The sequence below is a fragment of the Dermacentor silvarum genome, chromosome 1, assembly GCF_013339745.2.
Source record: "Dermacentor silvarum isolate Dsil-2018 chromosome 1, BIME_Dsil_1.4, whole genome shotgun sequence".
In the NCBI taxonomy this organism is placed as follows: Eukaryota; Metazoa; Arthropoda; class Arachnida; order Ixodida; family Ixodidae; genus Dermacentor; species Dermacentor silvarum.
In genome coordinates this window covers 39,973,473-40,000,478 of record NC_051154.1, presented here as the reverse complement: position 1 = coordinate 40,000,478, position 27,006 = coordinate 39,973,473, and the positions used below count along the sequence as shown (strand labels likewise).

The 27,006-nt window shown below is 43.0% G+C and overlaps 3 protein-coding genes across 6 annotated transcripts in view; 2 read left to right on the top strand and 1 right to left on the bottom strand.

The window, feature by feature from the left end:
- Positions 1–1,735, top strand: part of LOC119461115 (zinc transporter ZIP13-like) — a 50,965-nt gene extending 49,230 nt beyond the window's left edge. For both annotated transcript variants that reach the window (XM_037722321.2, XM_037722312.2), the window contains one exon: positions 1,539–1,735. In XM_037722321.2, coding sequence (XP_037578249.1) covers positions 1,539–1,585 — 47 coding nt within the window. In that variant the 3' untranslated portion in view covers positions 1,586–1,735. The remainder of the gene's footprint in view (positions 1–1,538) is intronic.
- Positions 1,675–17,934, bottom strand: LOC119461101 (cytochrome c oxidase assembly protein COX15 homolog). Of its 3 annotated transcripts, none has more exons than XM_037722291.2 (7): positions 17,495–17,934; positions 17,323–17,391; positions 17,119–17,261; positions 16,892–17,011; positions 12,261–12,834; positions 8,108–8,221; positions 1,675–1,891 (listed from the first exon to the last, which is right to left on the bottom strand). In XM_037722291.2, exons 1-7 carry the CDS (start codon positions 17,546–17,548, stop codon positions 1,751–1,753), a joined length of 1,215 nt encoding a protein of 404 aa, XP_037578219.1. In that variant the 5' UTR covers positions 17,549–17,934; the 3' UTR covers positions 1,675–1,750. The 3 variants fall into 3 exon arrangements, with proteins under 3 accessions (XP_037578219.1, XP_037578226.1, XP_049522797.1); XM_037722298.2 differs by having other exon boundaries at positions 17,353–17,391; XM_049666840.1 differs by lacking the exons at positions 17,119–17,261; positions 17,323–17,391 and having other exon boundaries at positions 17,637–17,934.
- Positions 17,935–18,179: 245 nt separating this feature from the next.
- Positions 18,180–27,006, top strand: part of LOC119461063 (protein phosphatase PP2A 55 kDa regulatory subunit-like) — a 65,365-nt gene continuing 56,538 nt past the window's right edge. The window contains exon 1 of the mRNA XM_037722259.2: positions 18,180–18,495. Coding sequence (XP_037578187.1) covers positions 18,435–18,495 — 61 coding nt within the window. The 5' untranslated portion in view covers positions 18,180–18,434. The remainder of the gene's footprint in view (positions 18,496–27,006) is intronic.

Below are 27,006 nucleotides of genomic sequence, written 5' to 3'. Positions count from 1 at the left end.
GCACGAGTTTCGAGATATTAATTTTCAATGTGTCCGACGAACTGCATTGGCATTCGAGTTACTTTTTCAGAGAAGCTGTTTACCTCTAGCCCCCGTATGCATCCCTCGCATGCGTTCCCAGAGGGGGTGCCCTGGCCGGTTTACGACCGTATCACGGCGCATGGACAACAATGCGTGGACCAATATTGGAGATAGTGTAACACAGGGCCAACTTGCAGTGGAGGTGAAACAGGCTTCAAGCACTCCGCCAACTTCCAAAAATAAGTTTAATATCTTGGGTCCAAATAGAACCACATATATTCGGCATTCTAAAAGAAACACTATACATATTTGTATATAAGAAAAGTGCACTTAGTGTAACAAGTTGGCCTTCATGCGCTTTATTTGTTTTAAATCCTGTTTGACGAAGAATGAGAGGGGGAAAGAGTGAGGCGATGGTGCCTGTGCACGTGGCCTGTGCTTCTGTGGTTATAACGTCACGCGCATCGGAGGTGCCGGCGTGGCTGCAGCAGCGGTTACGGCAGATACATGGGAGGTGCGGTGACTGCGGAGGCGCCACTTTCAGCGTAGTGTGGTGCCGTATGAAATAAATCTATGATTTCATAATGTATGCAGCCTAAACAGCTTTGCTGGTAATCTGCCCCATATGAATGTTGCGGCCCCACAATTTTTTTTTTTTTTAAGAGAACGCTGTTTTATGCATTGAAGCATGAAAGTAACTGGAACAACAATGCATTTAATTGAATGCCTTGAAAATTAATATCTCGGAACTGGTGCACTCCAAAGAATTTATTCCAAGTGGATACGTCTTCTGAACTCACTAGCTACAATTTGTAGATTAAAATATGTGCTGTAAAATACTTACTTAAGAAGTTAATTGTAATTATATTATTTAATTAGGCAGTTATATTACTCGTTGAAGTAATGGCCACCTCATCGAGTAATGTAGATGAAGGGTTGGAATCATTCTGACACATGTGATTTTTAAAAATTTGGTGCAGCTAAAAAAACACCCTGTATACTGTGTTCATAATGGCATTTAAACCCATGTGGTTATGCGGTCACAGTTGAGGTTCCTATTACAAGCAGCTTCAGACTGATGTGGCCTTCTCGTTCTCTACCATGATCATGATATCACATTGCATAACCACACCAGTCTGCATTGAACACCCATGCAACCACTTTAGTTTCTTTACACACAAAGCAATGACCTTTACAGAAAATTACCCAAGCACCTTCTAGTTCTCGCCTTCTGCCTCAAAGGTTTTGAAGGTTGCAGTTAACTTTTCTTTTTCTTTGCAAGCAGGCCATAACTGATTTCAAGGATAATGTTTCTCCAGACATAACGTAGTGCATTATAATAGGTTTTACTGTTAGATCAACATATCTGTTTAATAGCTTAATAATATCAAGGAACAACTGCAAGTTCAAGTCATAGATTGGCATTTCACAGTGTTGCAGTTACAGAGGGCTAGCTAAACAGCCTCCAAGTAATAACTGCAGTGTTTTTTTTTTTTGTTTTTGTTTTTTCCCCGCAGGGAATCAAGCAAGCAACTGGGCTGTGTATGCTGTGGAATTGCTGTGATGGCAGCTATGCAAGCATTTTTGGAATAGTATCCAGACCACATGAAACAAGGTGCCCAAAACTAGTCACCAAGCCAGTCATGGACCAAGTCACTTCTTGGAAGTTTTATTCTTGTCACATGGTACAATAATACATACTTTAGCAAACTCAGATGGCCTCGTGTGTTCACTTTGGTATCCTCCTAAGCAGCTTAAGCTCATGAGTGAGCCAGAGGGCCACCGAGAGCAGGGTGACTGCTCCTGCCTGGTGTGATGATGCAAGCGATACAGGAACATAGGTTAGGAGCGTCGACACTCCCAGGGTAGCCTGCAAATGGAACACCACAGTGCCTCAGCAGTGCCTGAAGTGGCTAAAATAGTAATGTACTCCATCTCGAAGCTACACTTTGGGCTATGAGAGAAGCTGTCGTGTGGCAATTCTCTGTGAGTGAATAAGAACACAGGGGGGAGAGATGAGCATTGCACACAGTGGCAACAGGCTTCCTAGCTCTGCCACTGCCAAGTGACATGACACTGCATTCGCATAAATAATGTGTTGTTTTCCCCCTTTATTTTGTTTCAATTAATTTCCAACAAAGCACATTCAGAACAATGCACCGAATATATTGAGGCAGTTCATGCTTCAAAATCCGATGACTTCAGCCACCTCAATCACAGGTGTTGCAAGTCTTCAAACAGTGAGAGGGCAAGAAGGTCCAATTACAGTGGGTCAGGGGCTTTGTGCCTAATAGCCCCATCCACTACAGTAAAAGCTTGTTAATTCGAATTTCACAGGGACGCTTAATAACAAGTTTGAATTCAACCTAATTCGAACTGACGAAAGTCATTGAAAAACAACCAGAATTGAGATTGGGTTGCTAGAAAGCACTTGTAACTCACAATATTTATTGACAAAAATAATCTGTGACAACTTTTTGCTTCTTTTCTTTGAAAGCGATGGTCATCAGTTTGTCTTCCAAAGCGCGAAGGTGTCGCAGAGCTTCATCTTCACCCTCCTTGAAATTGAAAAATAGGTGCGCGACATCGAGCGCCTCCATTACAGTAGCCGACGGATTTTTCGGACTTTATGGATATTCCGGACTTCATATATGCACCGTCAGGGTTCCCACAGAGCTAATGCAATTTTGCGACCGATTCTTCGGACAAATTTAGGGCTCAAAGATAGATTTTCCGGACTAAATCGCTTGTTCTGAGCCACGCTACCTGATCTTGGGGTTCGCCATGTTGGATTTTTCGCTGGCTTGGCTTCCAGTGGCCTGCTCTATGGCCTCCAAGATTGGAAGCGCACATTATCGAGAGCACGTGCCATAGAGTTTCTCACTATATTACCTAGAGGGAAAACTGACGCTGCTACGCTGTGGTATCCATGGGAATGCCGGTATATTGTGACTTCGGATTGACATAGTTCTCGGAGAGCCAGAAAGCCTTGAAGACGCGCCTGGCTAGCACCGTTCCGTCTGTCACAATGATTCATTTCCTGCTAAAACAGCACCTAAAAAGCTGCTTTAGCTTTATTATTACACAAAAACATCTTTTATTTAATTTTGAGGACTTACTATTGGATGTACAATTATAGGAAACGTAAAAAGTATCAGCTGGCAGCTAAAGTTGGAGGGCAGACGACAACATTATCGCTCGCTTTGGAACAACTTGTCGTCTGTTCTTGCTTTTCTTCACTTGATGCTGCATTGTAGGTGAGTGAACTTTATTGAGAGATGTAATATGGGTGAATGAAAGCCTTTTATGCAGATTTTATTTTAAGAACGCATTATTTGTGTAGCCATATCCACGTTTTAGACGAAGCCTCGTTCAACACCAGCCAACACAAGCCTCGCAGACACATATCCCATCATTCCCATGAGGGCACGGCGCCCTTTAAGAAACTCGCATAGACAGTGGCGCCAGTTTACCCTCTAGGTTTTATAGTGAGAAACTCTATGGCACGCGCCATCCTCGTCTCGAAGGCCATGCCTATTCTTACTTGGTTCACAAAATGCTCCAGGGGACGGCACTTTTTCTGTCACCTTTCTTTTTTTTCGGTCAGCACTATCGTCACAAGCACTTATTGCGGGTTACTTTTTTTTTTATCACCACGTGGCAGCGCACAGTTCGAATTATTGATGGAGGAGCCAATGTGCCTGCGAAATGATGAGTCGGTTTACCCATAGATGCGTATGCTGCGTGGCCGGACTGCGACAGTCAGTTCAAATTATCCAAAATTTCTAATTTATGAGGTGTGAATTAACAAGCGTTTACTGTATAGCAATGAGCATGCTGCTCCAGTTTGTGGGATCTCAATCGTGCCCCTGAGACAAAGGAACGACAGCACAGTAGTGCAAGCAATCAAAAGGGCATTTATTATGCCTTTTATGCACCAACACCAGCTAGCTGAATTAGCAACTAAGGGAACATGCCGATGGGTGCTGGTGAAACGAAGTACGACTCCCCAAGACAGGATGCCGACCGAATATGTTTGCCCCACTAATGCCTAATCGTTCATGTGTACAGTTGGGCGAACTGCGGCGCGCTCGAATGATTGTGTTTGTCCATCCCGGTACCCTGCTCCAAAGCCTATTGTGGGATGGCCCAGGCCAAAGAGACGGTAGCTTGTTCCCTCTGCGCCTGAGTATCCACGCCGTCAGGTGACGCTAACATTGGAACACTAGCGCCATCTCTCATACTATTCTGCGACTACACTGACTATCTGTGGCACACATCTACAGCTTAGACCACTTATAACGTAACCATTTACAGTGCAGAACTGGCTACAATGCGCCCTTTTCTGACTACCGTTTACCCTCCCATAGAACTCCATGTATACGCATACCGCTTACAGTGCAGCTGTGTGGGATGAAATACCAGTCATAATGTGCCTTCCACAGGAAAATCCTGTCGACAAGCGCAGTAGCGAGCACGCTTTTTAACAAGGGTGATGTAGAGGAGAAGCATGAGACGCGAATGCACCAACGAAAAAAAAAAAAAAAAATGGCGGCAGCGCGATGCAGGCGCGTGTCGGTTGCCTAGGCGACGGAGAAGCCTTTTGCTCGGCTGCTTATCAGCGGTGCGCTTTGCACTGAATGCGGCTTCAGTTTCTGTGCACCCGTCGCGATGCGCGTTGTGAAGTGCAGATATCGCGTGTGCGACACTATCAGTTTAAGCAGTGTTCCGCAAATTTAGCTTAGAGCTATTAGGCTTTATGTGCACTTGTGAGCTTCCGCCGTTCGTACACATTGGGATCAATGGCATTCGTAACATTGGGAACCAGACTCCGTTTTGTACATGTTGCTTGCAGTCATTACAGCTCTAGTGCATAGTCTCTATGTGATTGTCTATGGGTAAGAACATATCAAGGGCGGGCTTCCCACGGCGGCATGCCACCCGAAACCCCTGCCGGCTAGGCCTAACCAGCGTGCCTCGTCTGCGATCAACGTTGTGGTTTGGTGCTGAGTCAACAAAATATGTTACAATGGCTGTACGGCACATAGAAAGCGGAGAAACCACCTTGATAACGAAAGTGAGGGCACGGGCAACACTCGAATGGCGGCAACTTGGCCCGTGGTCACCATGTTTTCGACACTTTGCATATGCTGATCAGTGCGAGAAATCGAATGAGACACTGTACTGAGCCTAATTATTATTACTTTGTCTGCTTCATGTGAAGACTGCGGGTACTTGGACATTAACCTATCAACATTTGTAAATTTAAATGGATGCAAAACTCCTGGTTGCACGCTTCGATTCTTGGATACGTGCGGCGGTATACACGTTTTGCATATGTGCAGGCCTTGAAAATAGTTGTTTTGGTTTTTGGTTATAGTGCGGTACCCCTTATAGTGTGCATATTTGCGACTCTGGCGACTTACGCTATAAGCGGTCTACACTGTACAAGGGGAAGCCGGATTACAGGAGATGCGAGAGTCGAGCGTCCCCACGAGTTGAAACACTTCATGTAGCATAATATGTGTGCACCCATGGTCATTTACAAGGCATTATTGATTATGCTATCCTAGAGTCCCATCCTAAAACCCACATATGCAGCTACACTGTTATACAGTTAAACCTGGATATAACGAAATTGACAAATTCCCAAAAAACTTCATTATAAAGAGGATTTCATTATATGCAGGTTCAGCACGAAAATTCGAAAAAGAAACGCTTACCGTATTTACTCGATTCTAACGCGTCCTCAATTGTAACGCGCACCCGTTTTCTGTTTTCGTCGAAGCACTCATCCTTGGAATGTCACACCAGGTACTGGATGCGTGGACGCGTGTCGTTTCGCACAAGCGCGAGGCATCGGAAGCGAAGAGCGAGCGTCACGATGGCATCGTAGCGTCGTATAGTGTTACAGTAGAACCCCGCTGTTATGTTCCCGGGTATTGCGTTTTCCCGGCTGTGACGTCGTTCCATTGAACCCAATGCATTGGTAACCCCGCTGTTGCAACGCAACTGTGGGACCGTTCCTGCATCATACGTTGCGAACTGCCACCCCGCACCGGCCCGAGCGGCCATTTTGACTGGTCATGTCGCTTGACTTGGTGGCTTGACGATGGCATAGGCCGCCCTAAGTGCCGGGGGCGACAACTATGACGTATTTTCTGTTTCCGCCAGAAAAAGTATGGCCCTTGAGATCCGTATTTGCTATCTAAAGATGGTGTCTATGACGTGTTGTGGCCCTAAAATTGGTTTTGGCTCATAGATGTTCCGTATAAAGTCCAAGAGCAATAACACAGTCGCCGCGCGCCGTATGCTGTATGTGCGAGTGAAAACTTGCGAGGGGAGCCGACGACTGCGTCTAAATCTCGCGCGCGCAGGAAAGAAAAGCAGGGAGGAAGTGCGCCTTCCATTGCTGAGGGATAGCGGGCGGCGTTGTGCTGTACTCTGGCATAAATTGCGTGCGGCGGTGCGCGATCCGTATCTTGAAAGCGATCTGTGTTGGGGCAGAGTCTAGGCACTGTTGGTGCATCGGCGGCCCGTAGCTTTGTGCGTGCTGTGTGTTCTCGGTGCTCAGTTTATGCGCATCTCCTGTCCAAAAAACAGACTCCTGTCCTAAATATAGCGCTATAAGTTGGGATCATAAATGTCTATTTCGTGTCGGCGGTGTTGCAGCTTAGAATAAAGGTGCGTGATGCTAGCCCATGCATATGCCTCTCTAGTAGTTTGTACGCAATCGATGACTGCGAGTTGTCGCAGTGTTGTACAGTCGACACGAAACCGAGCAGCCGTTCAGACGCGTTCGAACAGACCTCAGAAAGCCTGCCGCTGATTGATATTATCGCACCGACAACAAAGCTGCGGTGATTCGTGAGCTTCCACTTTCCCTGCTGTACTAAAAATAATAGTTAAAAGGTTCTGAAGCTCAAGTACAAACGTTTTCGCATCTGCTCGGTATCCACACCGAGACCGTTCGTTTCAACCGAAGGTTAAGCCTACCGTACGTACCCGCTGAGTTCGTCTACACTCTATCGGCCCGTCTGGGCTGAGGAATCAACAAGTCTAACCAGGATAAATCACTCTGCAGTTCACCTTTCCCATCAGTGTTTTTAAACAGACCATTCTTTCGTGTGTACAGTGTCAGCATAACAAGCGATGAGCGCCGATATGACGTTATAAACATACCTATATGTGCTGTCGCCGAAGGCTGTCAGCGGCATTAATTAGCGGCTTCTCTTACGGAGATATGTGCCTATACATACGTGTCGATTGAAAAGCATTGTCGAGATATGGAAATGTTGCATTACCTTTGCGCGAAGAATAAGAAACGGCTGTCAAAATCGGCAGTAACGGCCCGTACAACATTCTGGGTCGGCGGTTCATTTAAGGCTTTTTTCGTTGTTAATATACCCATCGCAAAAGCAAATCAGTGGTGCAGCACTTCCAGGCATACTATGCAATACGGACAACAACTTTTTCGTTCTGATAGAGGCATAAGGTTTAGTTGAAGGCGATATCGCGTCTACGATGTCTGTGTGAGACGTCTGTGCAAAGCTACAACTGTGTCTGTGTGTTGACATGCCAAATAAGAACCGATAATCATAGATAGGCGTGGCGTAGTGGTAAGATACTGGGATTGGGATCTGTAGGGCGGAGGTTCGAATCCTCGCGGACTTTTTTTTGTTTTACTTTCTTTCTTCTTTTTTTTATTGCATTACAACGTTCTCCGTTTCTTTCTGTATTCGAAAAAATATATAAGGCAGCCAGGCTCCACATATTTATCGTTCTAGAGCTGCATTTCGCACCAGTACCCCGCGCCCAGCACCTTGCCAGCGTCCCAGTATCCAGCGCGCGACACTGGGCCCATAATCAGGCATGGAACTGGGCACTGGATACTGGGTTTTGCAATAGGGCTACTTCAACATGTGGAACACCTGTCATTATTTCAAGAGGCAAAGCTTCTGTATGGACTGGCTAAAAACTGAGGTCGACGGAATGTGGCTCAAGCTGAAACTGAACTGTTGTGTCAGCAATGTATGGCAACAAAAACATCCCAAGTGGTACAACAGCTGGTTTACACTTCTCTTACCTGGAGCCAAGCAGCAGCTAGAAGGCAGTGGAGTGCCTTCCTTGCTCGCGGGGGCAGAGGCTGCCTCCGGCCCCAAAGCCAGAGACCAGTCACAAATATCACCACACTTTCACCCTGCAAAAAAAGTCAAGTTTTCCAAATCAAGCCCATTCACCTTTATTTTTTCTCATGACAAAGAAAACATAAAAGTAAAAATAAGCACATTTTCCTGAAAGCCAATTACCCCTTAATCTCAGGATGGAAGAGTTTTGGAGAAAAAATTCTAGTTGCAAAGCAACCCCTTTGTTTTTGCATCTGGGCACTCGTTACTAGAGTGAATAGGTCACGCCAAAAGCACACCAGACATTTTGTCACCAATGTCATGCGGTGCCTGTTATTGACCCTTTTCGCGGAGCAGTTTGTTTTAGAGAAATGAGATGGCGCTTACGGCAGCGCGCCATACGTCTCCTCAGCGACCGCGCACGAATACGAAACCATTTCCGCTTCTACCTTGCTTCTGTGCGATCAGCTGTCGGAAATGCAACTGAGTTGTCGCTAACGCACTGTGCTCCATTCACTCTGGTTCGAATCATGTGGATTGAAGACGTGTGCAGTAGGCTGCAAAAATAGTGACTGGCATATTAAGGAATGTAATGATTATGTGGGGCCACGTTTGCTGACCGATGCTGCAATTGGCCGTACGTGTTTCCGGCACTTCGAGATCTGATGTACGGCTCTCCTCGAGGATACACAAATTTGCTCATCCGCCTGCATTGTATCGCTAACCTTCAAAGAAAAGGTTTCAGCCCCGGTACATCGGCAAGAGTGAGTACTGCTCGTTAAACAATGATAACGGGAGTAGCGCCGCCTCCTGTCATAGTAGGTTTCGCGCACAGTATTTACGCACATCTACCCCAACCAGCACAGAAACTTACACCCACTCTTTCGCCAACGTGTCAAGAATAAGTGAATGGGCACCCACTTGAATATATGCGCACTATATATGCACAATAAGTGACGGTACTACATCGATAGCGCACGAATTGTCGAAGCTGATTGTTCCGTGATGGTCCACAAGAGGGGGGGGATTCGGGGGTTGTAACCCCCCCCTGAGGCCGACTTAACCCCCTCTTTTGTTTAACCACTTTTCTTTCCTTACGCATTTGAGTGCTGCAACTAAGATGTAAGACGCGCAATCGTCTGCACACTCGCAAAAAGCGCATTTTTTTGACAATTTCCCGTGAAGAAATCGAAATTAGTGCTGTTTAGATGGTATTGGCAAACTGTCAACCCCCCCCTGGCAGAAATCCTGGGTGCGCTACTGCCGTGATGGTCCACAAGAGTAAGCGAATTACTCGCGATAATACGCATTTGCTACAAGGTATTGCAAAAGTGCAGAACAGCTACGTTTCAAGCCTTGAGCACAGCAAAAACAAATCTATCAGAACTGAGCACACCCGTGAGCGATTAGGCAGAAAATAATCAGATAGTGGCCGCACCGAGGAACTTAACTGTGTCAGAAACTGACAAGCCACTGCTTCAAAATATTTGCCAAATAAAGTACAAAGAGCAAACACACTAACCCTGATTCAATTCATGAGCGGAATGTTTGGATAGCTTGAAATACATATTTAGCCCCGCTTTTAGAACAAGCACAATATACGCTGCTTGCGCCGTTTGGACATAGGTTAATCAGCTCCGAAAGTGCTTTTGCATGTCCTCTGAAGCTGTGATCAAAGCTTCGTGTCGTTCACCCAGTCACCGTTTACCATATCTCCCAAAACAGAGGTTTTCTAAGCCACGCCGGTGTCATACACTTCCATTGTAAACAAGGAGGCAACGGAGGCAGTTGAGGCAAGCAATGGACGCGTCACCACGTGATCAAACATGGCAGCGCCCACGGGATCGCCGCGAAAAGGGTCAATAAGATATGATAGCTCCAGTAGCAGTAACCTGATATTAATGGGTTTTTCAGAGTCGGCTCCAGACAAGTCATGACTTTGAAGGCATAAATTACATGCAGCAAAACAAACTCAGACTGCACTGTAGCAACACCAGAAAACTTATATACTGAAAGCCATGCAAAACTTCACAGCATTTTTATGCGATTGGGCAGCTTATAATATAAACAGAATGCTTTTATACTGCTTTCTGACCTCTTTTTCTACCATGAACAATCCAGGCCTTAAAGCAAAGTGGGACCTACATTTATTTTTTGTTACATGCCGTTGGCTTCCTTTACACTAAAAAGGCCATTGCTTTATTACTTTCAGACATCCAGGGGCGTAGCCAGGGGGGGGGGGGGGGGGGCTGATTGGGCTTCAGCCTCCCCCCCTGAAATTTTTTGGTGCTGGCATGCACAGCCGACCAAAACAACCACCGGCGCCAGGAATCATTCTGGATTTTGTCTACAATGTCTTCTTCACACTTGAAAAGACATTTCGGCACGAACATTGTGAACTCGGGCTGGATTTTGTGGCAACGTCCTTGCACCTGGAGTTACATAACGCAAGGAGCCTCATCCGAGCACAAACATTCAAGGGCTTTTCGATAGCAAGCAGGTACGTTGCAGCATCTTGCAGCAGCCGCAGAATCTACGGAGCGGATGGATTTCCATTCCGAAGCTTTATGGGTATAAAGTTCTCACAAACTATTGACGCGAAAGGTGCACTGACATTTCCAAAGGCCTGCTTTAGATTTTCAATTCTGGAACTTTATGGGTTTAATGTTCTTATAAACTTGGGCCAACATGCGTGCACTGGAGCCCTCGTGTCCAAGCCATTCCGGAAATGGAAGCACATGCTTGCAATCTTCCACACACACAAAAATACTAAATATCACCGTGACTGTCAGCTGGCAGCTGATAATTTTCTCCAAACATTTTCTGGAAGCATGCTCTATGTGATCGATCAGCTGGACCAGGGCAGGCAAAGTAAAATAAGAGAAAACGGAAGAAAGTTAACGGCCTATTATTGGAGGCATTGCAAATCAATGCAATCATATACCCATAATAATAATAATAAAAAAAAAAAACTCTCAGACGTGCCGTCTTCGTGAGTAAAAATGCACTCAATGCTGCCAGTGATAAATGATGTGCCGCCATCTGACAGCTAGGAATCAAAACACTTCGTCACTCCATGGCCTCCCAGACTGTGGCGGGTGCACTATCTTGGATGCTTTGTACTCAGTGTGAGATGAGACGAATCGAATTCTGATTTTACCTTTTGTTTCTTGCTGTCACCGTGGAGAGCAAGTAGCAAGAGTGAGAAAGGTTAGTGGAAAAACAGTGCATCTTTACTGCAAGTTTGAGTTTGACAGCACTTATCTAGTGGTGTCAGTGGTGCTACTATTAAAATTCATTTCAAGCAGATGTGCCTTGTGAAATCACTATCTTGAATTCGTATATAGTGATGTGTGTGCAAAAGTAATTGGTTAAAAGGTTGATTGGTGAATTTGTTTAATTAGTCAACTGTGCATTTTGATTTCCAGTGTAAGTAATATTTGCCTCTTCGGGTAATCCAACTCAAAGAGCAGAGCTGTCCTATATGCCACAGGCAATTTTTAAAAATTCCGCTATTAAAATTAAAACACACATTGGTAAGTGAATATATATATATATATATATATATATATATATATATTGTCCGACTGCCTTGCTCTTGAATGAGAGTAGCAGTATTGTAAATGAAAAGAAAAAAAAAACAATAAATTGTGAACAAGAATTCCAACAAGAAGTGCTTCTTCGCAGTGGCCAAATTACGCTACTGTAAAGACGCACTTCTTGTTGGAATTCAGCGAAGAGACAATCTGCTCTATCAATACATATGTTCCGAAAGAATGGGTGATTTAACAGTACTGGTGACAGTGAAGGCAAGATTGTTTAAAACTGGTTTATTATATACTAAGGCTTAATATTTGTCAGGGAATAAGTCATAACATGACTTTTCCTGAGCATGCCAGCTTTTTCACCGTGGATACTTTTGGTGCAGCCATTTGCTAATATGATACCAATCGAACCAATAGGATTTACACACAGAGAGAAAAAAAAAAAAAGTCATTACTCACCATTAAGCACAACATTATCAAGTCATGCTTTAAAATTTTAACTAGAGACTGTGCTACTCACTCTTAGCATGCTAGAAAACAAGCCAAAAATGAGAAAATAGAAGTTTACCAGTATTCGGTGGTCAAATTGGGCTGTTGTTGGGTTCTCAGTGAAGTTGCGCAGCTTGGGTTCAAGCGCCAATATGTCAGAAGGCACCCAGCGATCGGCCATCTTGGGGAAGGAGTTGTAGACAAGGCCTGCTCGCAAGCCTGCCACAATTGCACCAGACATGGCAGTGACAAACACCAACCCGAGGACTCCATGGGCGCCTCGCTGCATGGTTGTTGACAGCAGCGCAGAAGTATGCATGGGCTGGGTTGACAGGTGGGAGATGCCTGACCAAAAGGCCAGGCTGTACCAGGCCAATGCTGTGCCCAGGTGAGCAGCCAGCCGGTACTGGCTGACATGTGGCTGGTCCTGGAGGCCACTTTTCACCATGTACCAACCCAAGAACCCCTGAAATGCCAGCCCTACAGCTAGAAGGCTGACGTGCACCTTGGCTCGGCGACTCAGGCAGCCCCGCCACCAGAACCAGGCAGCACCCGTGTAAAACACTGCACCAATAGTGCGGCCCCACATACGGTGCAGGTATTCAATGTACCAAATACGCTTGAACTCTGCCAGTGTCATCTCCTGGTTGAACCTATACAAGTCGAGAAAAGCAGAGCAGAGGGGTAAATACTGAGTTAGCATAACAAAGCAGGTGGCATTTCATTAGAGACACCACAGCAGAAACTACACATAATTCTAACGAACTATGATCTCTTTTCAAACGGCTTTTAGAGAAGAGTGTGATACCGGTAACAAACTGTGGCCAACAAACTATATTATTATTGTTAAAACAAATATTTGAGCTAGTTGGTGCATAAATTAAGAATTCATTACAGTTACAGTGGAGAGGCACAGAGGACTAGTTGGCAGAATGGACACAAGCAGTGAAGGTCACTACATACATGACCAAGCTGAACACATCTTTAGAACAGTGCACCATTTCATGCATAATAACAAAACAAAAACCTATACCATTCATGTCACTGTGCTTACATTCATGAACTGTACATGGACCGTTGCAGATAAACATAACCCCAATTTTTATCGCCACTGAATGTGTACTTGCATGTCACCTTCCTTCTCAATGTAGAAGTATTCATAAATTACCCTAAGAATCGGCATGAGAAATGTGTGAAGATATTAATATACTTAAACTTTGGCATGCATGTCCACCGGCGGCAATACTTAGCCTAATGTCCCACCTCTTGCTAGTGCCTGCACTGCTGCCCAGTGCTCATGTAATTTTTCGTCACACACTGTACCCTCTGTCCACTGTACCATATGTCACAAGAAACTTATTTTGTAAACGATGGCGGTACTGCATTCAATTAACTGCATAGTAGGCTTTTTGCTACAAATACTTTTCTCATGATCGCCATTCACCATACTGCATGCACCATGAAAGTCATTGCAAAGCCAAACGCAGAACGTTGATGCCACATCTATTAGCCTATTTAGGGCAGTGTGATAATTTGGTGGAGGCACAGGATCTTGCTTGCTCTGACTCAGGTGTGTCAATATGGACCTTTTAGTCCTCCCTTCAACTCTTCGAAGAAGCCTTCAACCATTTCAACACCGGCACTACTGGACCTCTGCAGCTGGACAATGTACTGTGTCCAATTTTATGTTCACAAACGATGAGCGATAGTGTGCAGTGTTTTTAAAATGAAGTTTTCTTCGCAAACCCTGGTTGACTTTCCTGACTGTGGCTGCTACCTGGCTGGGTGCTGCTGATGTCTAGCCGAATAGCTTGCACGCAGGATAGTACTACCACCTTTACTAGCCTTACAGGTGTCCAGGCTGCTGGCCTTAGTTCCTACGGAATTACTCCGTGATAAAACAAATAATACATGAATATCATTATTGCAACAAATAAACATCATCAGGAGCGCAAACCAGAGCACAATTCAAATAAAGCAAACTATGCCTGCTTCCCTAGCCAATAGGCCAATATTGCACATATACTTCTATTGTGCCAGAGCAGACTACTTTTTTGAGATGATTGGCACGTATTATTGATGATGATTCCCATACTATGGCATATACCCACAATGGAGGATTGGCCAAGAAGTGGGGGGTACATTTAAAATAAATAACAATAAATGAAGATATAATATATATAGACAATATAAGAGTTGTCCCATGGTGTAGCATGGGTGAGCGAGAGCGCATGCATGCACACCAGTTTCCTTTACGCCAAAGACGCAGGAATGAAGTGTGGAAATTTACAGCAGGTCATTAACCGCTTCACGAAAGCTTCAATTCACATAGATTCCAAAATGTGCATTGGATCTGCAGCAGGTTTTATTTTTTTTTTTTTGCAACCCCTCTTTTTATGACCTTGATCCCTCTAGGGCGCATGAGTTTGAAGATTAAGGATACTTTAAGAAGATGTAAGCAACCACCCTCTGGAATCTCATGAGTGAAACACACCCTAAAAGCATACACTCTGTCATTGGTGCTCATGAGTATTGCAGTTTCAGCTTACTATTGCCCTACATAAGTTTCCTGAGCAGAATTGTTGGGGGATACACAAAACGTTTAGCATTGAAAAAAAAATAAAGAAATGGTGGCATGAGTAAACACTCAATCTGTGGCAATATAATGAACATGCTCGTCTTCAGCAATGTCTCCTGACGAGACAGCTTAAAGCAATGGCAATTGTGCATGAAAAAATGAGCGACAGCTGTGCCTATTGCAGATTTGCTGCCTTCACAGTTGACAATATTGCAGAGACGCAGCCGTTCAGCACCAAGAGGTCGTGGCACAGGACAAGTGAGCTGGGGCTTGTTACACGATGGCTGTCTTGCACATAGGCATATTTCTTCACAAAAGGAAGGAAATACATTAAAGATTACACATGGTAATCTACAGACAGTAAAGATAGTTTAGTGCCTGAAAATTTGATGCATTTTAACCATAATGAAGGTATCTAAAAAGTTATGTGGTCATATATACATATCCCCTTCAGGCGCTATGTGTACGCCAAGAGATAGTGCATCGAAAGCAAAGCACTATGAAAATAATATTTAAAAATTACGGGGCATACATCGTGAAACACTTCTGATTGGACCTGTGCTGCAAGGTTTAATAATACGTGTAAAGTGTTTAGGTAAAACAAATCGGAAGGTAGAAGGCTCGATGTTTGCTCACATTGTCAGTATGTCGTCATGTAACGAGTTCATTTTCATTGCTTTTCACAATGTTTTGCATGAGACACATCTTTCAAGTGGTTGATAGGTTCTTTCCATGAGTGCAAGACATGAAATAGTTTACACTTCCATGTCTTGATGTTCCTGCAGAAAGTTCTCACATGGAGTCCACATTCTGTAAACTTGAAAAAAAAAACTAGCTAAAAAATTGAAAATCCTTAATCCGTTCTGCGGCTCCAGGCTGTTCATGATTCTGAAGATGCAAGAAATGTGGTGGAACTGAATTTTCAATAGACAGAATTAAGAGGTGCCTGAAGGAGATATATATACATAAAGTATCATCACAGAGCATTAACACCTTCACTGTGGTATGGGTCATAGGTCGGTCACTGCAGTTATTCCTGCTGTGCAGGCTGTCCAGGACTTTTCTGCAATGTGCAAGCAACATCTTTGCTAGAAATAAACAAAAAGAGAAATTTTTTCTTGCTTCTGTTCTGACACATCATGGCACCATCTCTCTACATCTAGACAAAGTTTCCAAGGAGCACAACTTCCTGGTGACTCACCAGTGGGCCACGATGCACCAGAGCGATATGACATGTGATCCACCAGACAGTCAACACACATGGAATTGAGGCAGTGAACGTGCTAATCTCTCCGTTTTGTGCAGCGCTATTGTCAATACAAAATTATGATTTATTTTATTACTGCCAAGCTCATGTTTGACTAGATGTTGAAAATATCAATAAAATATATGATTTTTAAAGAATTCTGATCAGTTAGTCCTTCAAGTGTGAGTGTGGTCAAGGCTTCATATCTGAAGTTCTACTTTCTTTCAATATGATGACGGAAGAAAAACAGCATATATACATGGTTTGACTGCTCTTTTTGCATGTTCTTTCAGTGATGGTTCACATAGTTGTGCATGTCTTGAACTGGATTTCATCTTAGATAAATCAGCTACACTTATTACTACACTGTATTAAGCAACTGCATAGTTGAGCAGACAACAGCATAATGTCCAGCCATCATGTGCCAAGCACAAATGCTCCATCAATGCAATGCACAGTGTCTTGCTTCATACCAAACACCACTGGCACTGGATGGAGCACAGATATGAAGATCCACATTCAAAACATTACTAGTGATACTACAAGAAGTATACCAGATATATAACATAAGCCAGAGACAGTGTTTAGTTTTCAACTGCACAGTGTACTTTAATGTTCATGAGAGCAAACCAATGAATCAAGAACACTTATGCACCAGGAATTCCATGACTCACAAGCTGTGTATTCCTGTGCTTGTTTATCTGTATTTGAGCCGAATAGGCATACAAAAGGCAAATACTCGAAACTGTTTCTTCACAGAAACATTTTGACACCTCATATGAAGCACCCATGTGATCTGCAATTTATATTTTTCAGACAATGACTGCTCTTTGGCGATAGATTGAAGGGAGATAAATTTATTGCTTTTTGCAGCTCCGATACGCACACTTTGTATTCTGGATATTCTTGGTATTTCTGAAATTCCTGCTCCCATTGCTGATGTCCGAAAGGCGGAAACTCGGCAAACGGGTTCCAGTGAACCATTGAAAGGCCAGATTTTGTCAGCCTGCAAGGATGAATACAAATGTGAGAAACGACACTGTGGACACACAATTACAATGAACTAGGCTCGTTACAATGCTACACGGCTGTGCACTGCGCCGCACAAATCACCTCGTGACACCTCCGAGCACGATGGAACCAAAGGCCATGCCACTGCAGGCAAGAAGCCACTTTCCTACAACCATTCGCGACTTCTCAGTCAGCTGTTCCGTTGCTGGTTGTGCAACTGTCACTTGTAGTCGACGCCCGATTGTCTATAGAAACAGAGGTAAAAATGGTGAGTGTAACAACTTCATGCGTTGTCAAAGTGCACACCTGAAGCATCGGCATGCATTTTTTATGTACCAGAAAGCGATGTTGCACGTCCCGTCGAAACAAGATCGCCTGAAAATGAGCACAAACAAGAAATACATACAATCTCAATAACATCCAATGCGCTAAGCTAGAATTAATTGAAGGAATATGTGTATCATCAATGTTCACTTACTTTGAAACTGGGCTTGGACGCGCCCAAGTAGAAACAACGCCGAGATACATTCATTGTATACGATCAGCTGCACCGAGAAACGGTGCCTTAGTTCTGTAAAACTGTCGAATTCTCTAAAGAAACATGACAACAGTAAACATACGAGAATCCGTGCATCGGAGGTCAGCAGTGCTTTTTTTTAGATAGGTCCCTCTGTACGATGGGATGACACCAATAGCAAAACGTGGTTCTGAACGGCTTCCTTAATTTTTAGCAATCAGCAGCGATCACACGGGATGCATCATGCCACTTCAATACAACACGAAGCTTCGCCTAGCCAAACACAACTTAAATGTTTTCACACGCAGCACACGCGAAACCACGACCGAAATCGACCGGCAAAACGGGCCCCAGCATTGCCTCAGCGTGTTCATGCGTGTTTGCCATGTGTTTGCACACAGTTTGCAGATCTTTTTTTTTTTTTTTTTTTTTTTTTTTCCAGTTGCTAAACAGTAGAACTGACAAAACACTTCGTAGCAACGCTGATATTAGAGGAATTTATAGTTAGCGCAGATAGTTTTTCTTTCTCATCTCGGTCATATTAAAAAAAAAAAAGAAAACGTATTAACCATGAAGCAAAAGAAGAACAATCGGTACAATCGTACAACCATTGGCTCATGTTGTGAACGCAGCGCAGTGCGCACGTGCGAATAGGTGTGGGCAGTTCTGTCTGTAGTTTAAAGTGTTTTAAATGGTGACGTGAGCAATTTAGAACGAACTCTATGCCTAAGATAGCCGGAGAAGGCACAACGTTTGTAGTGTCACCTAATTTCTGCTACTCTGTCATTTTCGAAGCAGTGTGTTGGCGGAGCTGCGAGTGAAGCCGGCAGCGACCAAGCGGCGCCAGATTTGAGTTCCTTTTGTGTGTTAGTGTTCCGTTAATTTGTCGAAATACGCGAAGATGGTTTCTGCGGACATCTTTCCACTACATTCCGAGGAACAAGAGGACTGCAACGGTGACTGTAAGTCGATTCTTATGTTAGTTTTCTAGCTAATGTGCGAGTTCTAGCCACATATAGGGCGTGCATATTTCACTTAAAATGCCCGAAAAAAGATTTCGCGCTCACCGCTGCACTGTTCTTACTCAAATTTCGCAGAAAGATCGTATTTTAGAGTCTACGTCGTTTATTGTAACAGTCGGCACAGTTAATTGCTTGGATTTGAAGAAAAAAATGCAAAGTTGCGTTCGTTTATGGAGATGCTGCCGTGACGGCGCAAGAGTAAACTTCGGCGCTTGCCGGCAGCTGCAGAAAGCCGCCGCCGGTCTGGGAGGGTTGTGGCGTGTTGGCCGCTCTTCTGGAACACGCGGAAACCCTCACTGATACGCTGTTTTCTGCAGCTGCCGGCAGGCCGCAATAAAAGTTTGCTTGCACTGTCGCGGCAGCAACGCGCATCCCCATAAATGAAGGCGAATTTGCACTTTTGTCTAAGAAACCCGGTAATTAACTGTGCCAAGTGTTACACTGAACAACGTACACTCCGAAATGCCATGTTTCTGCAAAATTTGAGCAAGAACAGTGCATCAATAAAGCAAAATCCTTTTTCGAACGCGAACCGTAATATACACGTCCCTGAACGTTTCCACTGCGTCACCGCGATAGCTACATGTTGAGCTAACGATACGTTCTGTAACCATTCTAGAGGTGGGAGAATATCAATTTTCGAATACGACTCGTAATTATCGAACCGAATATCAGATAGTCAAACGCAGACGCATATATTTATAGCAGGAATATTCGCATTTTAAAGGGGGCAAAATGCTAAAACACCCGTGTACTTGGATTTAGGTGCACGTTAAAGAACCCCAGATGGTCCAAATTATTCTAGAGTCCTCCACTACGGCGTGCCTCATCAGATCGTGGTTGTGGCACGTAAAACCCCATAACCTTTATTTTTTTTTTCCTGTATAATTAGGTACCATACTTGTACTGACTAGTGAAGAAAACACAACCTACTATCATGGACAATTAGCATCACTTTTAAATATAAAAGCACTAATTGTCAATAAAAACACTGCACAAATAGCCTCTCAACATCTTTAGAGCCTGGTTGGCAACAAGCTTTTCAAGAATGGTTGCTGTATGAATAGCTTTCAAAAAACACTAAATAAGTGCATGGTTATAACCCTTTCAGATGCTATGTACACAATTGTGTGCACCAAGATAGTGCACCAACAGCAAAAGCACTGATAAAAGTAATGATATTTAAAAAGTGTTGCATATATATTAAAACACTTATGATTGGAATTGTGCTACAATTTCGGATAACATGTGCAAAATGTTTTAGTAAAATGAGTGGGAAGGTAGACGGTGTGAGTATGTTGTTGTATGTAGTGGGTTCACTTCATTGTTTTTCACAATGTCATGCACCAGGCATACTTTTCATGCTGCAGGATAAGTTCTTTTCAAGCTTTTCAATACACGAAATAGTTGATGTACTCATACTTGATGCTCCTGTAGTGAGCTCTCGCGTGGAGTCCACATTCTGTAAACTTGAAAAAACTCTCTAAATAATTGAAAATTCTTGACCTTTTCTGCAGCTGTACACTTTCTACGATTCTGAAGATGCAAGAAATGTGGTGACCCACCATGGTGGCTTAGTGGCTATGGTGTTGTGCTGCTAAGCACGAGGTCACATGGTTAAATCCTGGCCGCGGCGGCCGCATTTTGATGGGGGTGAAATGCAAAAATTGGGGACACGTTAAAGATCCTGTGGTGGTCAAAATTAATCCCCCACTACAGCGTGCCTCATAATCAAATCGCGGTTTTGGCACGTAAAAACCCATATTTCAAGAAATGTGGTGAAAGTAAGTTTTCAATCAACAGGATAAAGTGGCTTCTGAAAGGGTTAAGAAAATATTAACAGCTGTGGAACAAAAAGAAAATAATTAAGAAGCTGCTGAAGGATTAATGTGCCAAAGAAGCATGTAAAAGGGGCCTGTTCCAAGAAAAACACCATTGGTTGTAATGTAAAAGATAAAGATACTAGATGCAAGAAACGCCAAATTACAGACTAACGAAAATCGCAGGTTTTCATGTAGGCTATCGCTGTGAAACCAAAAATACAGCTTGCATTACAATTTCTTTTTCAATTGGTTCAAAAGCTTTTATCCTTGTTTCACTTCTCATAACTTGCAATACTCTGCTTAGCAGACAGAAAACAGTAACCACACTCTAACTGTCGGTTGTGAAATATTTGGTTAGTTTCGATATTCGAATACTGACTAGTTCATTTTCAAATAAGAGTAGCTGGTGTAATGTGCAATTCGTATTCGCATGATTTGAAGTTTGGTCACAAAGCTGCGCGGGGGGGGGGGGGGTGGGGGGGTCGTACTCCTGTGCTGAATTGCGCGACACAATCCCCGCTGTATATATGTTCATTGCAGGAAAAAGTACCACAATTGATTACTTCATTTAGGTCACTACTGCTGCTTTGTAAGCTTTCTTTTGTATGATTAGCTTTTTTTGCCCCTCTTCTAGTACATATCATTTAGAGCCATGGCATGGGTTTGATCACAGGAATGTTTTAAGCTTAGGGCTTTTTTTTTTTTTTATTTCTTGCACATTCCTTTATTCCCTATTACCCTGGTGAACTTCTTGTTCATGTGTCAATGCAGATATCTTTTGCTGCTTACCTTTAACTAAAAGAGCACATGCTGTGGGCCATATGGTCAACAGCTTGCTGTTGTCATATCTCAAGCTCCAGCAAATTCTACATGAAATCCTGGCTACGGCAGCTGCATTTCGATGGGGGCAAAATGCAAAAATGCCCGTGTACTGTGCAATGGGTGCACGGTCAAGAAGCCCAGGTGGTCAGAATTATTCGAGTCCCTCACTACGGCATGCCTCATAATCCAGTGATGGAAGTGCTGCTCCATAGAACAGAAATACAGAGTAGTCATGATATCAGAAGTGGTATGAACGTTAAAAGCAGTAGTAGTAAGATGTGGCACAGGTGTAAGCAAGGTGATTAGGTTTGAAAATGGGCTGTCAGTAACTGCTTGAATTTTGAGCCATCGCGCTCGCTGACTATTGATTGTGGCAGTTCGTTCCAGTGCTCTATTGTGATGGGCAGGAAAGATTTATGAAATGCGATGGTAGTTACATGAAGACGTTGTACACTTAACCTGTTGAAAAGTCGACGGGAAGTGCGGTGAAGAGGGTGAAGTTTATTACACAGCTGGGGAAAATAGTAGTAGAGTTTGTGAAAAAGACATAGTTGTGCAATCGTGTGGCGAGTAGACAAGGACTGAAAGTTGAGAGAAGATTTAATGCTACTGTTACTTGTGTGGCAATCGTATTTTGAAGCTATAAATCGCACAGCCCAATTCTGTACTCTCTAGTGCGTTAATCAAGTAAGTCTGATGAGGGCTCAAAATTGGTGACGCATGTTCGAGTTTAGTGTGGATGAATAGGCAAGTTTGCAAATGGAAGCGGGTGACATTGATTGGGACATTTTGATTAAGCCGAGCGATCTTGAACAATCAGCCGCCAGTTGTAAGATGTGGTCAGACCAGGTGAGTTTTTTCGATATTTTGACACGTAGGCAGCGGTATGTATTTGTGGATGAGAGGACCGTTGAATTGAGGGAATAGGGGTAAATGCTGTTGTTTCGCTGCCGAGAGATGCACATGAAATTACATTTTGAAGTGTTAAGTACCGTAAGCCAACGTGAGCACCAGTTAGTTATTTTGTGGAGGTCATTTGGCAGTGGCAAATGATCTGTTTCCGATGTTATGCGCCTGCAGGACGCAGTCATCTGAAAACAAACGCACTGAGGATATGTCGTTAGGGAGGTCGTTAATAAAAATTAAAAACAAAAGGGGACCAAGGACTAAACCTTGAGGGACGCCGGATTTCGTGGACTTGCTAGCCGATGACTGTGTACTGGGACCTATTAGTAAGAAAACAATGCATCCATGATAATATTAAAGGGTCAAGACTGAGGCAAGAAAGCTTAGGCAATAGTCGACGATGGGATACACGATCAAATGCTTTTGAAAATTCGAGAGAGATAAGTCTGTTTGGAAGCCGGAATCAAGATTGAGGTGAATGTCTGTGGTGAATTCGAAAAGCTGTGTTTCACATGAAATAACGAGTGGTTATCTAGATGGGAAGCTACGTGGGAGTATATAACATGCTCTAAGAGTTTACAAGCTATGCATGTCAGAGAAATGGGGCGATAATTCGATGGATCAGAGCGGCTGCCAGATTTGTGTATCAGAACAACATGGCTGATCATCCAGTCTTTGGGAATTGAGCTGGTGGTAATGGATTGATCAAAAGTAAGTTGAAATATGGCACTGGAAATTGATTTGGTTCCTTTTAGGAGTTTAACAGGTATGTTATCGGGGCCAGGAGTATTTGAAATCTTCAGGTCATGGATAAGTTTGGATATACCTTCTGCTGTAATTGTTATGGGTGGCATCTGCATGAAGTTGAGGAGAGGTAAGGAAGGTATTACTTGGTTAGGTTCGTGAGTAAAAATTGAACAAAAATAAGAATTCATGGCATTGCTGCATTGATGAACGGTGACTTGAGAGCCATCTGGGTTGAGTAGGGTGATGTGTTGTGAGGGAGCAGAGTTGTTTGTTAGTATATTCCAGAACTTTCAGGGGTTATCGCGAAGAATATGCAACAGATCCTGATGGTAAAATTTATGCTTTATTTGTTTTAAAGGACAAGTGTACTCGCACAAAGCCCACTTTTGTCCTACTTTTGTGAAGTTCACCTTTTTGGCTTCGCGGAACACGCGTTCCTTTTTCTTTGAAAGTTTACGCAATGTTCGGAAACCAAGGATTATTGGAATTTCCGCAAATGCGCACAAAAGGCACATACTTTTCCATCAGTGATATGATCTGTTGTTTGTACGATAGCCAGTTCTTGATTTGGCTATCCTGGTGAAGTGCTGAAGAAACACAGCGAGTTTAAGTTAATTTGGTTGAGGTTAGCTTTGTTGCAGTCACGGATATATTTGGTTGAAGGCAGACAGTTCGGTACCATAATTGAAAGTGAGAATAACAGTATTTTATGTTCACTTAATCTATCCGTTATTTGCATTCGAGTAATTAACTGGGGATCAGAAGTTAGTACTTAGGTCCAGATTGTTGTTTCCGTGAGTTGACATGGTGACAACTTAAGTGAAGTTGAACAGTAGAGTTAAATCAAGACATTGATTAGACAAACATGAGCTAGTAGCAAGAATGTTCCAGTCAATAGCAGGAAAGTTAAAATCGCTGCATAATACAAAATTTGCGCATGGAAAACGGGAGTGGAAGTTGGATAGGATGGAATTAAGTTCGTTAGTGAAGTAAACGTTGCAGATGGGTGCGCGGTAGCAGCAAAATAGAATAATCGTGCATGATGCGAGGGATATCGTTGGGCAAAGAATTTCTTGGCTAGAAGTGCTAGCAAGGGGAGAGGAGATTAGGCCATGTTTCGTGAATACCACAATTCCGCCTCTCCACCGACCCACCCTGTCAAGCCTGAGAATGCAGTAAGGGTTCTGCCACAAGTACTGGTATTTTGAATATATAGCTTGTTTTACTATGCGTTTGATGACCATCCATCTTCTTAATTGTTTGTTCCTTGCAATTTGCATTGATTATTGTATGTGCAATATGTTTCATAATAAATATGCATATTTATGAGATGCTTTGGTGATGCTTTTAACTCTAGGAGTTGTATGGAATATTTTGCCATCTGCTCCAAAAACACCAATAGCTGCTCTAATAGCATTTTTTCCTGCTCCAAAGTCTGCTCCAAAAAGTTAAATGTCGCATCCATCGCTGCATAATCAGATCGTGGTTTTAGCACGTAAAACGCTAGAATTTTTTTAGCAAATTCTACAGTGCTTAATTTATTTTCGATCTCCAATGCTACTAGTGCTTCACATCATTCTGGTGCTTCAAACTCCATTCTGGATATAACAAAATATGCAATCCTGGGCACTACATGTCAGTGGCAAACAAGTTGCATTCCACCTCTCCGTAACATTAAGTGATTTGAGAAGTATAGAGGCAATAAATAAACTCTGAGTGGCCTTGGTTGTGTAGAGTGGACAAAATGGGGGTGCAGATACCTGCAAGCACTTCGGATGATGGTCTTTGACCTGACACCATCTTGCACCTGCAAATTTCTTAATTTCATAATAACAGCTACCATGCTGTGCCATCCTAGCTATGCTTTCCTTCTCTTAGTGCCCATTCTGTAACTCTAACAGGCCACTGGCTATCTGCCCTACTCATTACATGTCCTGCCCAACTCCATCTCTTCCTCTTAATATGAACTTGAATATTGGCTACCCCCGTTTATTCTATAATCCATACCACTGTCTTCCTTTCTCTTAATGTTACACCTATAATTTTTTGTTCCATTGCTCGTTGTGCAGTTAACTAAGCTTCTTCGATTATCTCTAAGTTCCTGCCCCATATGTTATTGCTAGTAGAATACAATGATTGTACACATTTCTTTTCAAGAGTAGCGGTTAGCTGCCGGTCATGACTTGGTTGTGTGTTACAACCCATTTTAATCTTAATGTAACCTTCCTTCTTATGATCAGGGTCTCCTTTGACTAATTTGCCTAGATAAACATACTCTTGCGCAGGTTTTAGGGGCTGACTGCCAATCGCAAATTATCGTTCCCTTGTCAGGCTATTGAACATTACCTCAGTCTTCTCCATATTAATTTTCATACCAGTCAGGAATAAGAACTAACTTGGAAAGTTACTATGCCCTTGAGCTGCCTTCTGGTATAGGGAGGACACGGCATACAACACCAAAAAGGTCTGCAAAATTTGAGTTATGGCACAGGAGAGAAAAAAAAGCGTGATGTTCAGATTGTCAGTACAGCCGAACCTTGTTATAACAGTCACATTCAACACGAAGATACCTTTGTTAGATGCGATAATCATTATAAGCATATATTTGTTATGTGCCAATATTGGTGAAAAACATTTTAGATTTGCTTTGTTTGATTCATGCTTGTTATATCAAGGTTAGACTGTACTGCCACAGCCATGCAATTTGCTTCATTGAAACCACTCATAGGCATATAGTAGCACCTGAAATGTCAATAATGAAGTTATGAAATCTTTATAAAAATTTAATTTTTAATTAAATTAAGTATGTCAATATGTGACACATATGGGCTATTTGTGGCAAGTTGTTTAACAGTTGCAAAGAAACGAAGAAAGCACTAAAATGTCCCTGCACTTTTTTTTGCACATGCTCATCACAATCTCCTCTTCTACAAATTTTTTTGTTCTGTATACAAGGTTCAACATTTTCGGTTTTTATTTCCACGCATTTTTCTTCTTGATATTTTTCCAGAAGAACATTAACCAACTGTTATTGGTGCATAATGTTTTTGTGTCGAGCTTGCCTTTTCCTTTTTCATTGTTGTTATTTTCAGTGAATAAATATATGCGTCACTAATTTTGTTAATGTTTAAACATGTTGTCTGAATGCAGATCTTGCTCGTCAACACTGTAGTTGGATCCAGAATGCAGAATAACTGCTTTAGAGGAGCAGTCTAGCAAAGGTGCAATGCCGTATGGCAGTGACTATGCAGGAATTACGAGGGAGTGGATTTGGTATTCTAACGCAAATAGAATGAGACTTTATTTGTAACATTGCGTGGGCACAGAGCTCCAATGAATAAAACTGAAAAAGTGACTAGGTAGATACACTGCATTAGCATCAGTGAACTTGCCCGGTTCATCCACCGAGGCCCTTGCGATGACTACAAGGGTTATGGCCAGGGCTCTCCCGGCCCCTGTGAGTACCTCTGCAGTGCCAGGTAAAATGGGTGCAAGAAGAAAAAAAAAGTAAACATTGCTTAGGTGACAGGCTAATGCGAGATTTTGACCTCACCAGGTTCGTTGCATCCGTACGCATGCTTGCAACTACAGGCCATTCACTGTTTCAGCTCATTGGTAAACTCGCTTTCACTGACCATTTAGCTGAATTCCACAAATAAAATTTTGCTTTTATTTTCAAATTTTTTTATTAAAATGAAATTGCTGAACCCTGTCAATATATATGGCTCTTGACAAGTGTGTATTCCGCCTTCATGCTCAAATCTGTGTTGGTGGACCACTAATAAAGAATGTTTTCAAGACTTTCACCCTGAAGCTACTGAACTTTTAACTACTGTTATCGTACCTGCTGGGGAACACTCAGTAATAAAGCAATGTGCTCTGACACTCTATGATAATTCAGAACGGCACATATTTAGGGGTCTATTACTGGGATGTACTGATCCTGATAGTGTTACATTGCTTCCTTACGTTTTATGACCAGACAGCACATGTTCAGTTTCATTTCCTGCATTGCGCAAAAAAAAAAAAAAAATTACAACGAATGGAAGTGGTTCATTTACTGTAGCTTTTATTCCTATATTATAGACAAAGCACACTACTCTTTCCAACTAATTGCCATATCACAACCTTGGCTAGTCTCTTCAGAATGGCT

What these genes read in the sequence shown, in the direction of transcription:
- LOC119461101 (XM_037722291.2), bottom strand. Translation starts at nt 17,548, where the DNA reads ATGAATGTATCTCGGCGTTGTTTCTACTTGGGCGCGTCCAAGCCCAGT. An exon ending in CGTCCAAGCCCAGTTTCAAA is followed by an intron (nt 17,392 to 17,494) that starts GTAAGTGAACAT and finishes GCTCATTTTCAG; the next exon opens with GCGATCTTGTTTCGACGGGA. An exon ending in GTGCTCGGAGGTGTCACGAG is followed by an intron (nt 17,012 to 17,118) that starts GTGATTTGTGCG and finishes TCATCCTTGCAG; the next exon opens with GCTGACAAAATCTGGCCTTT.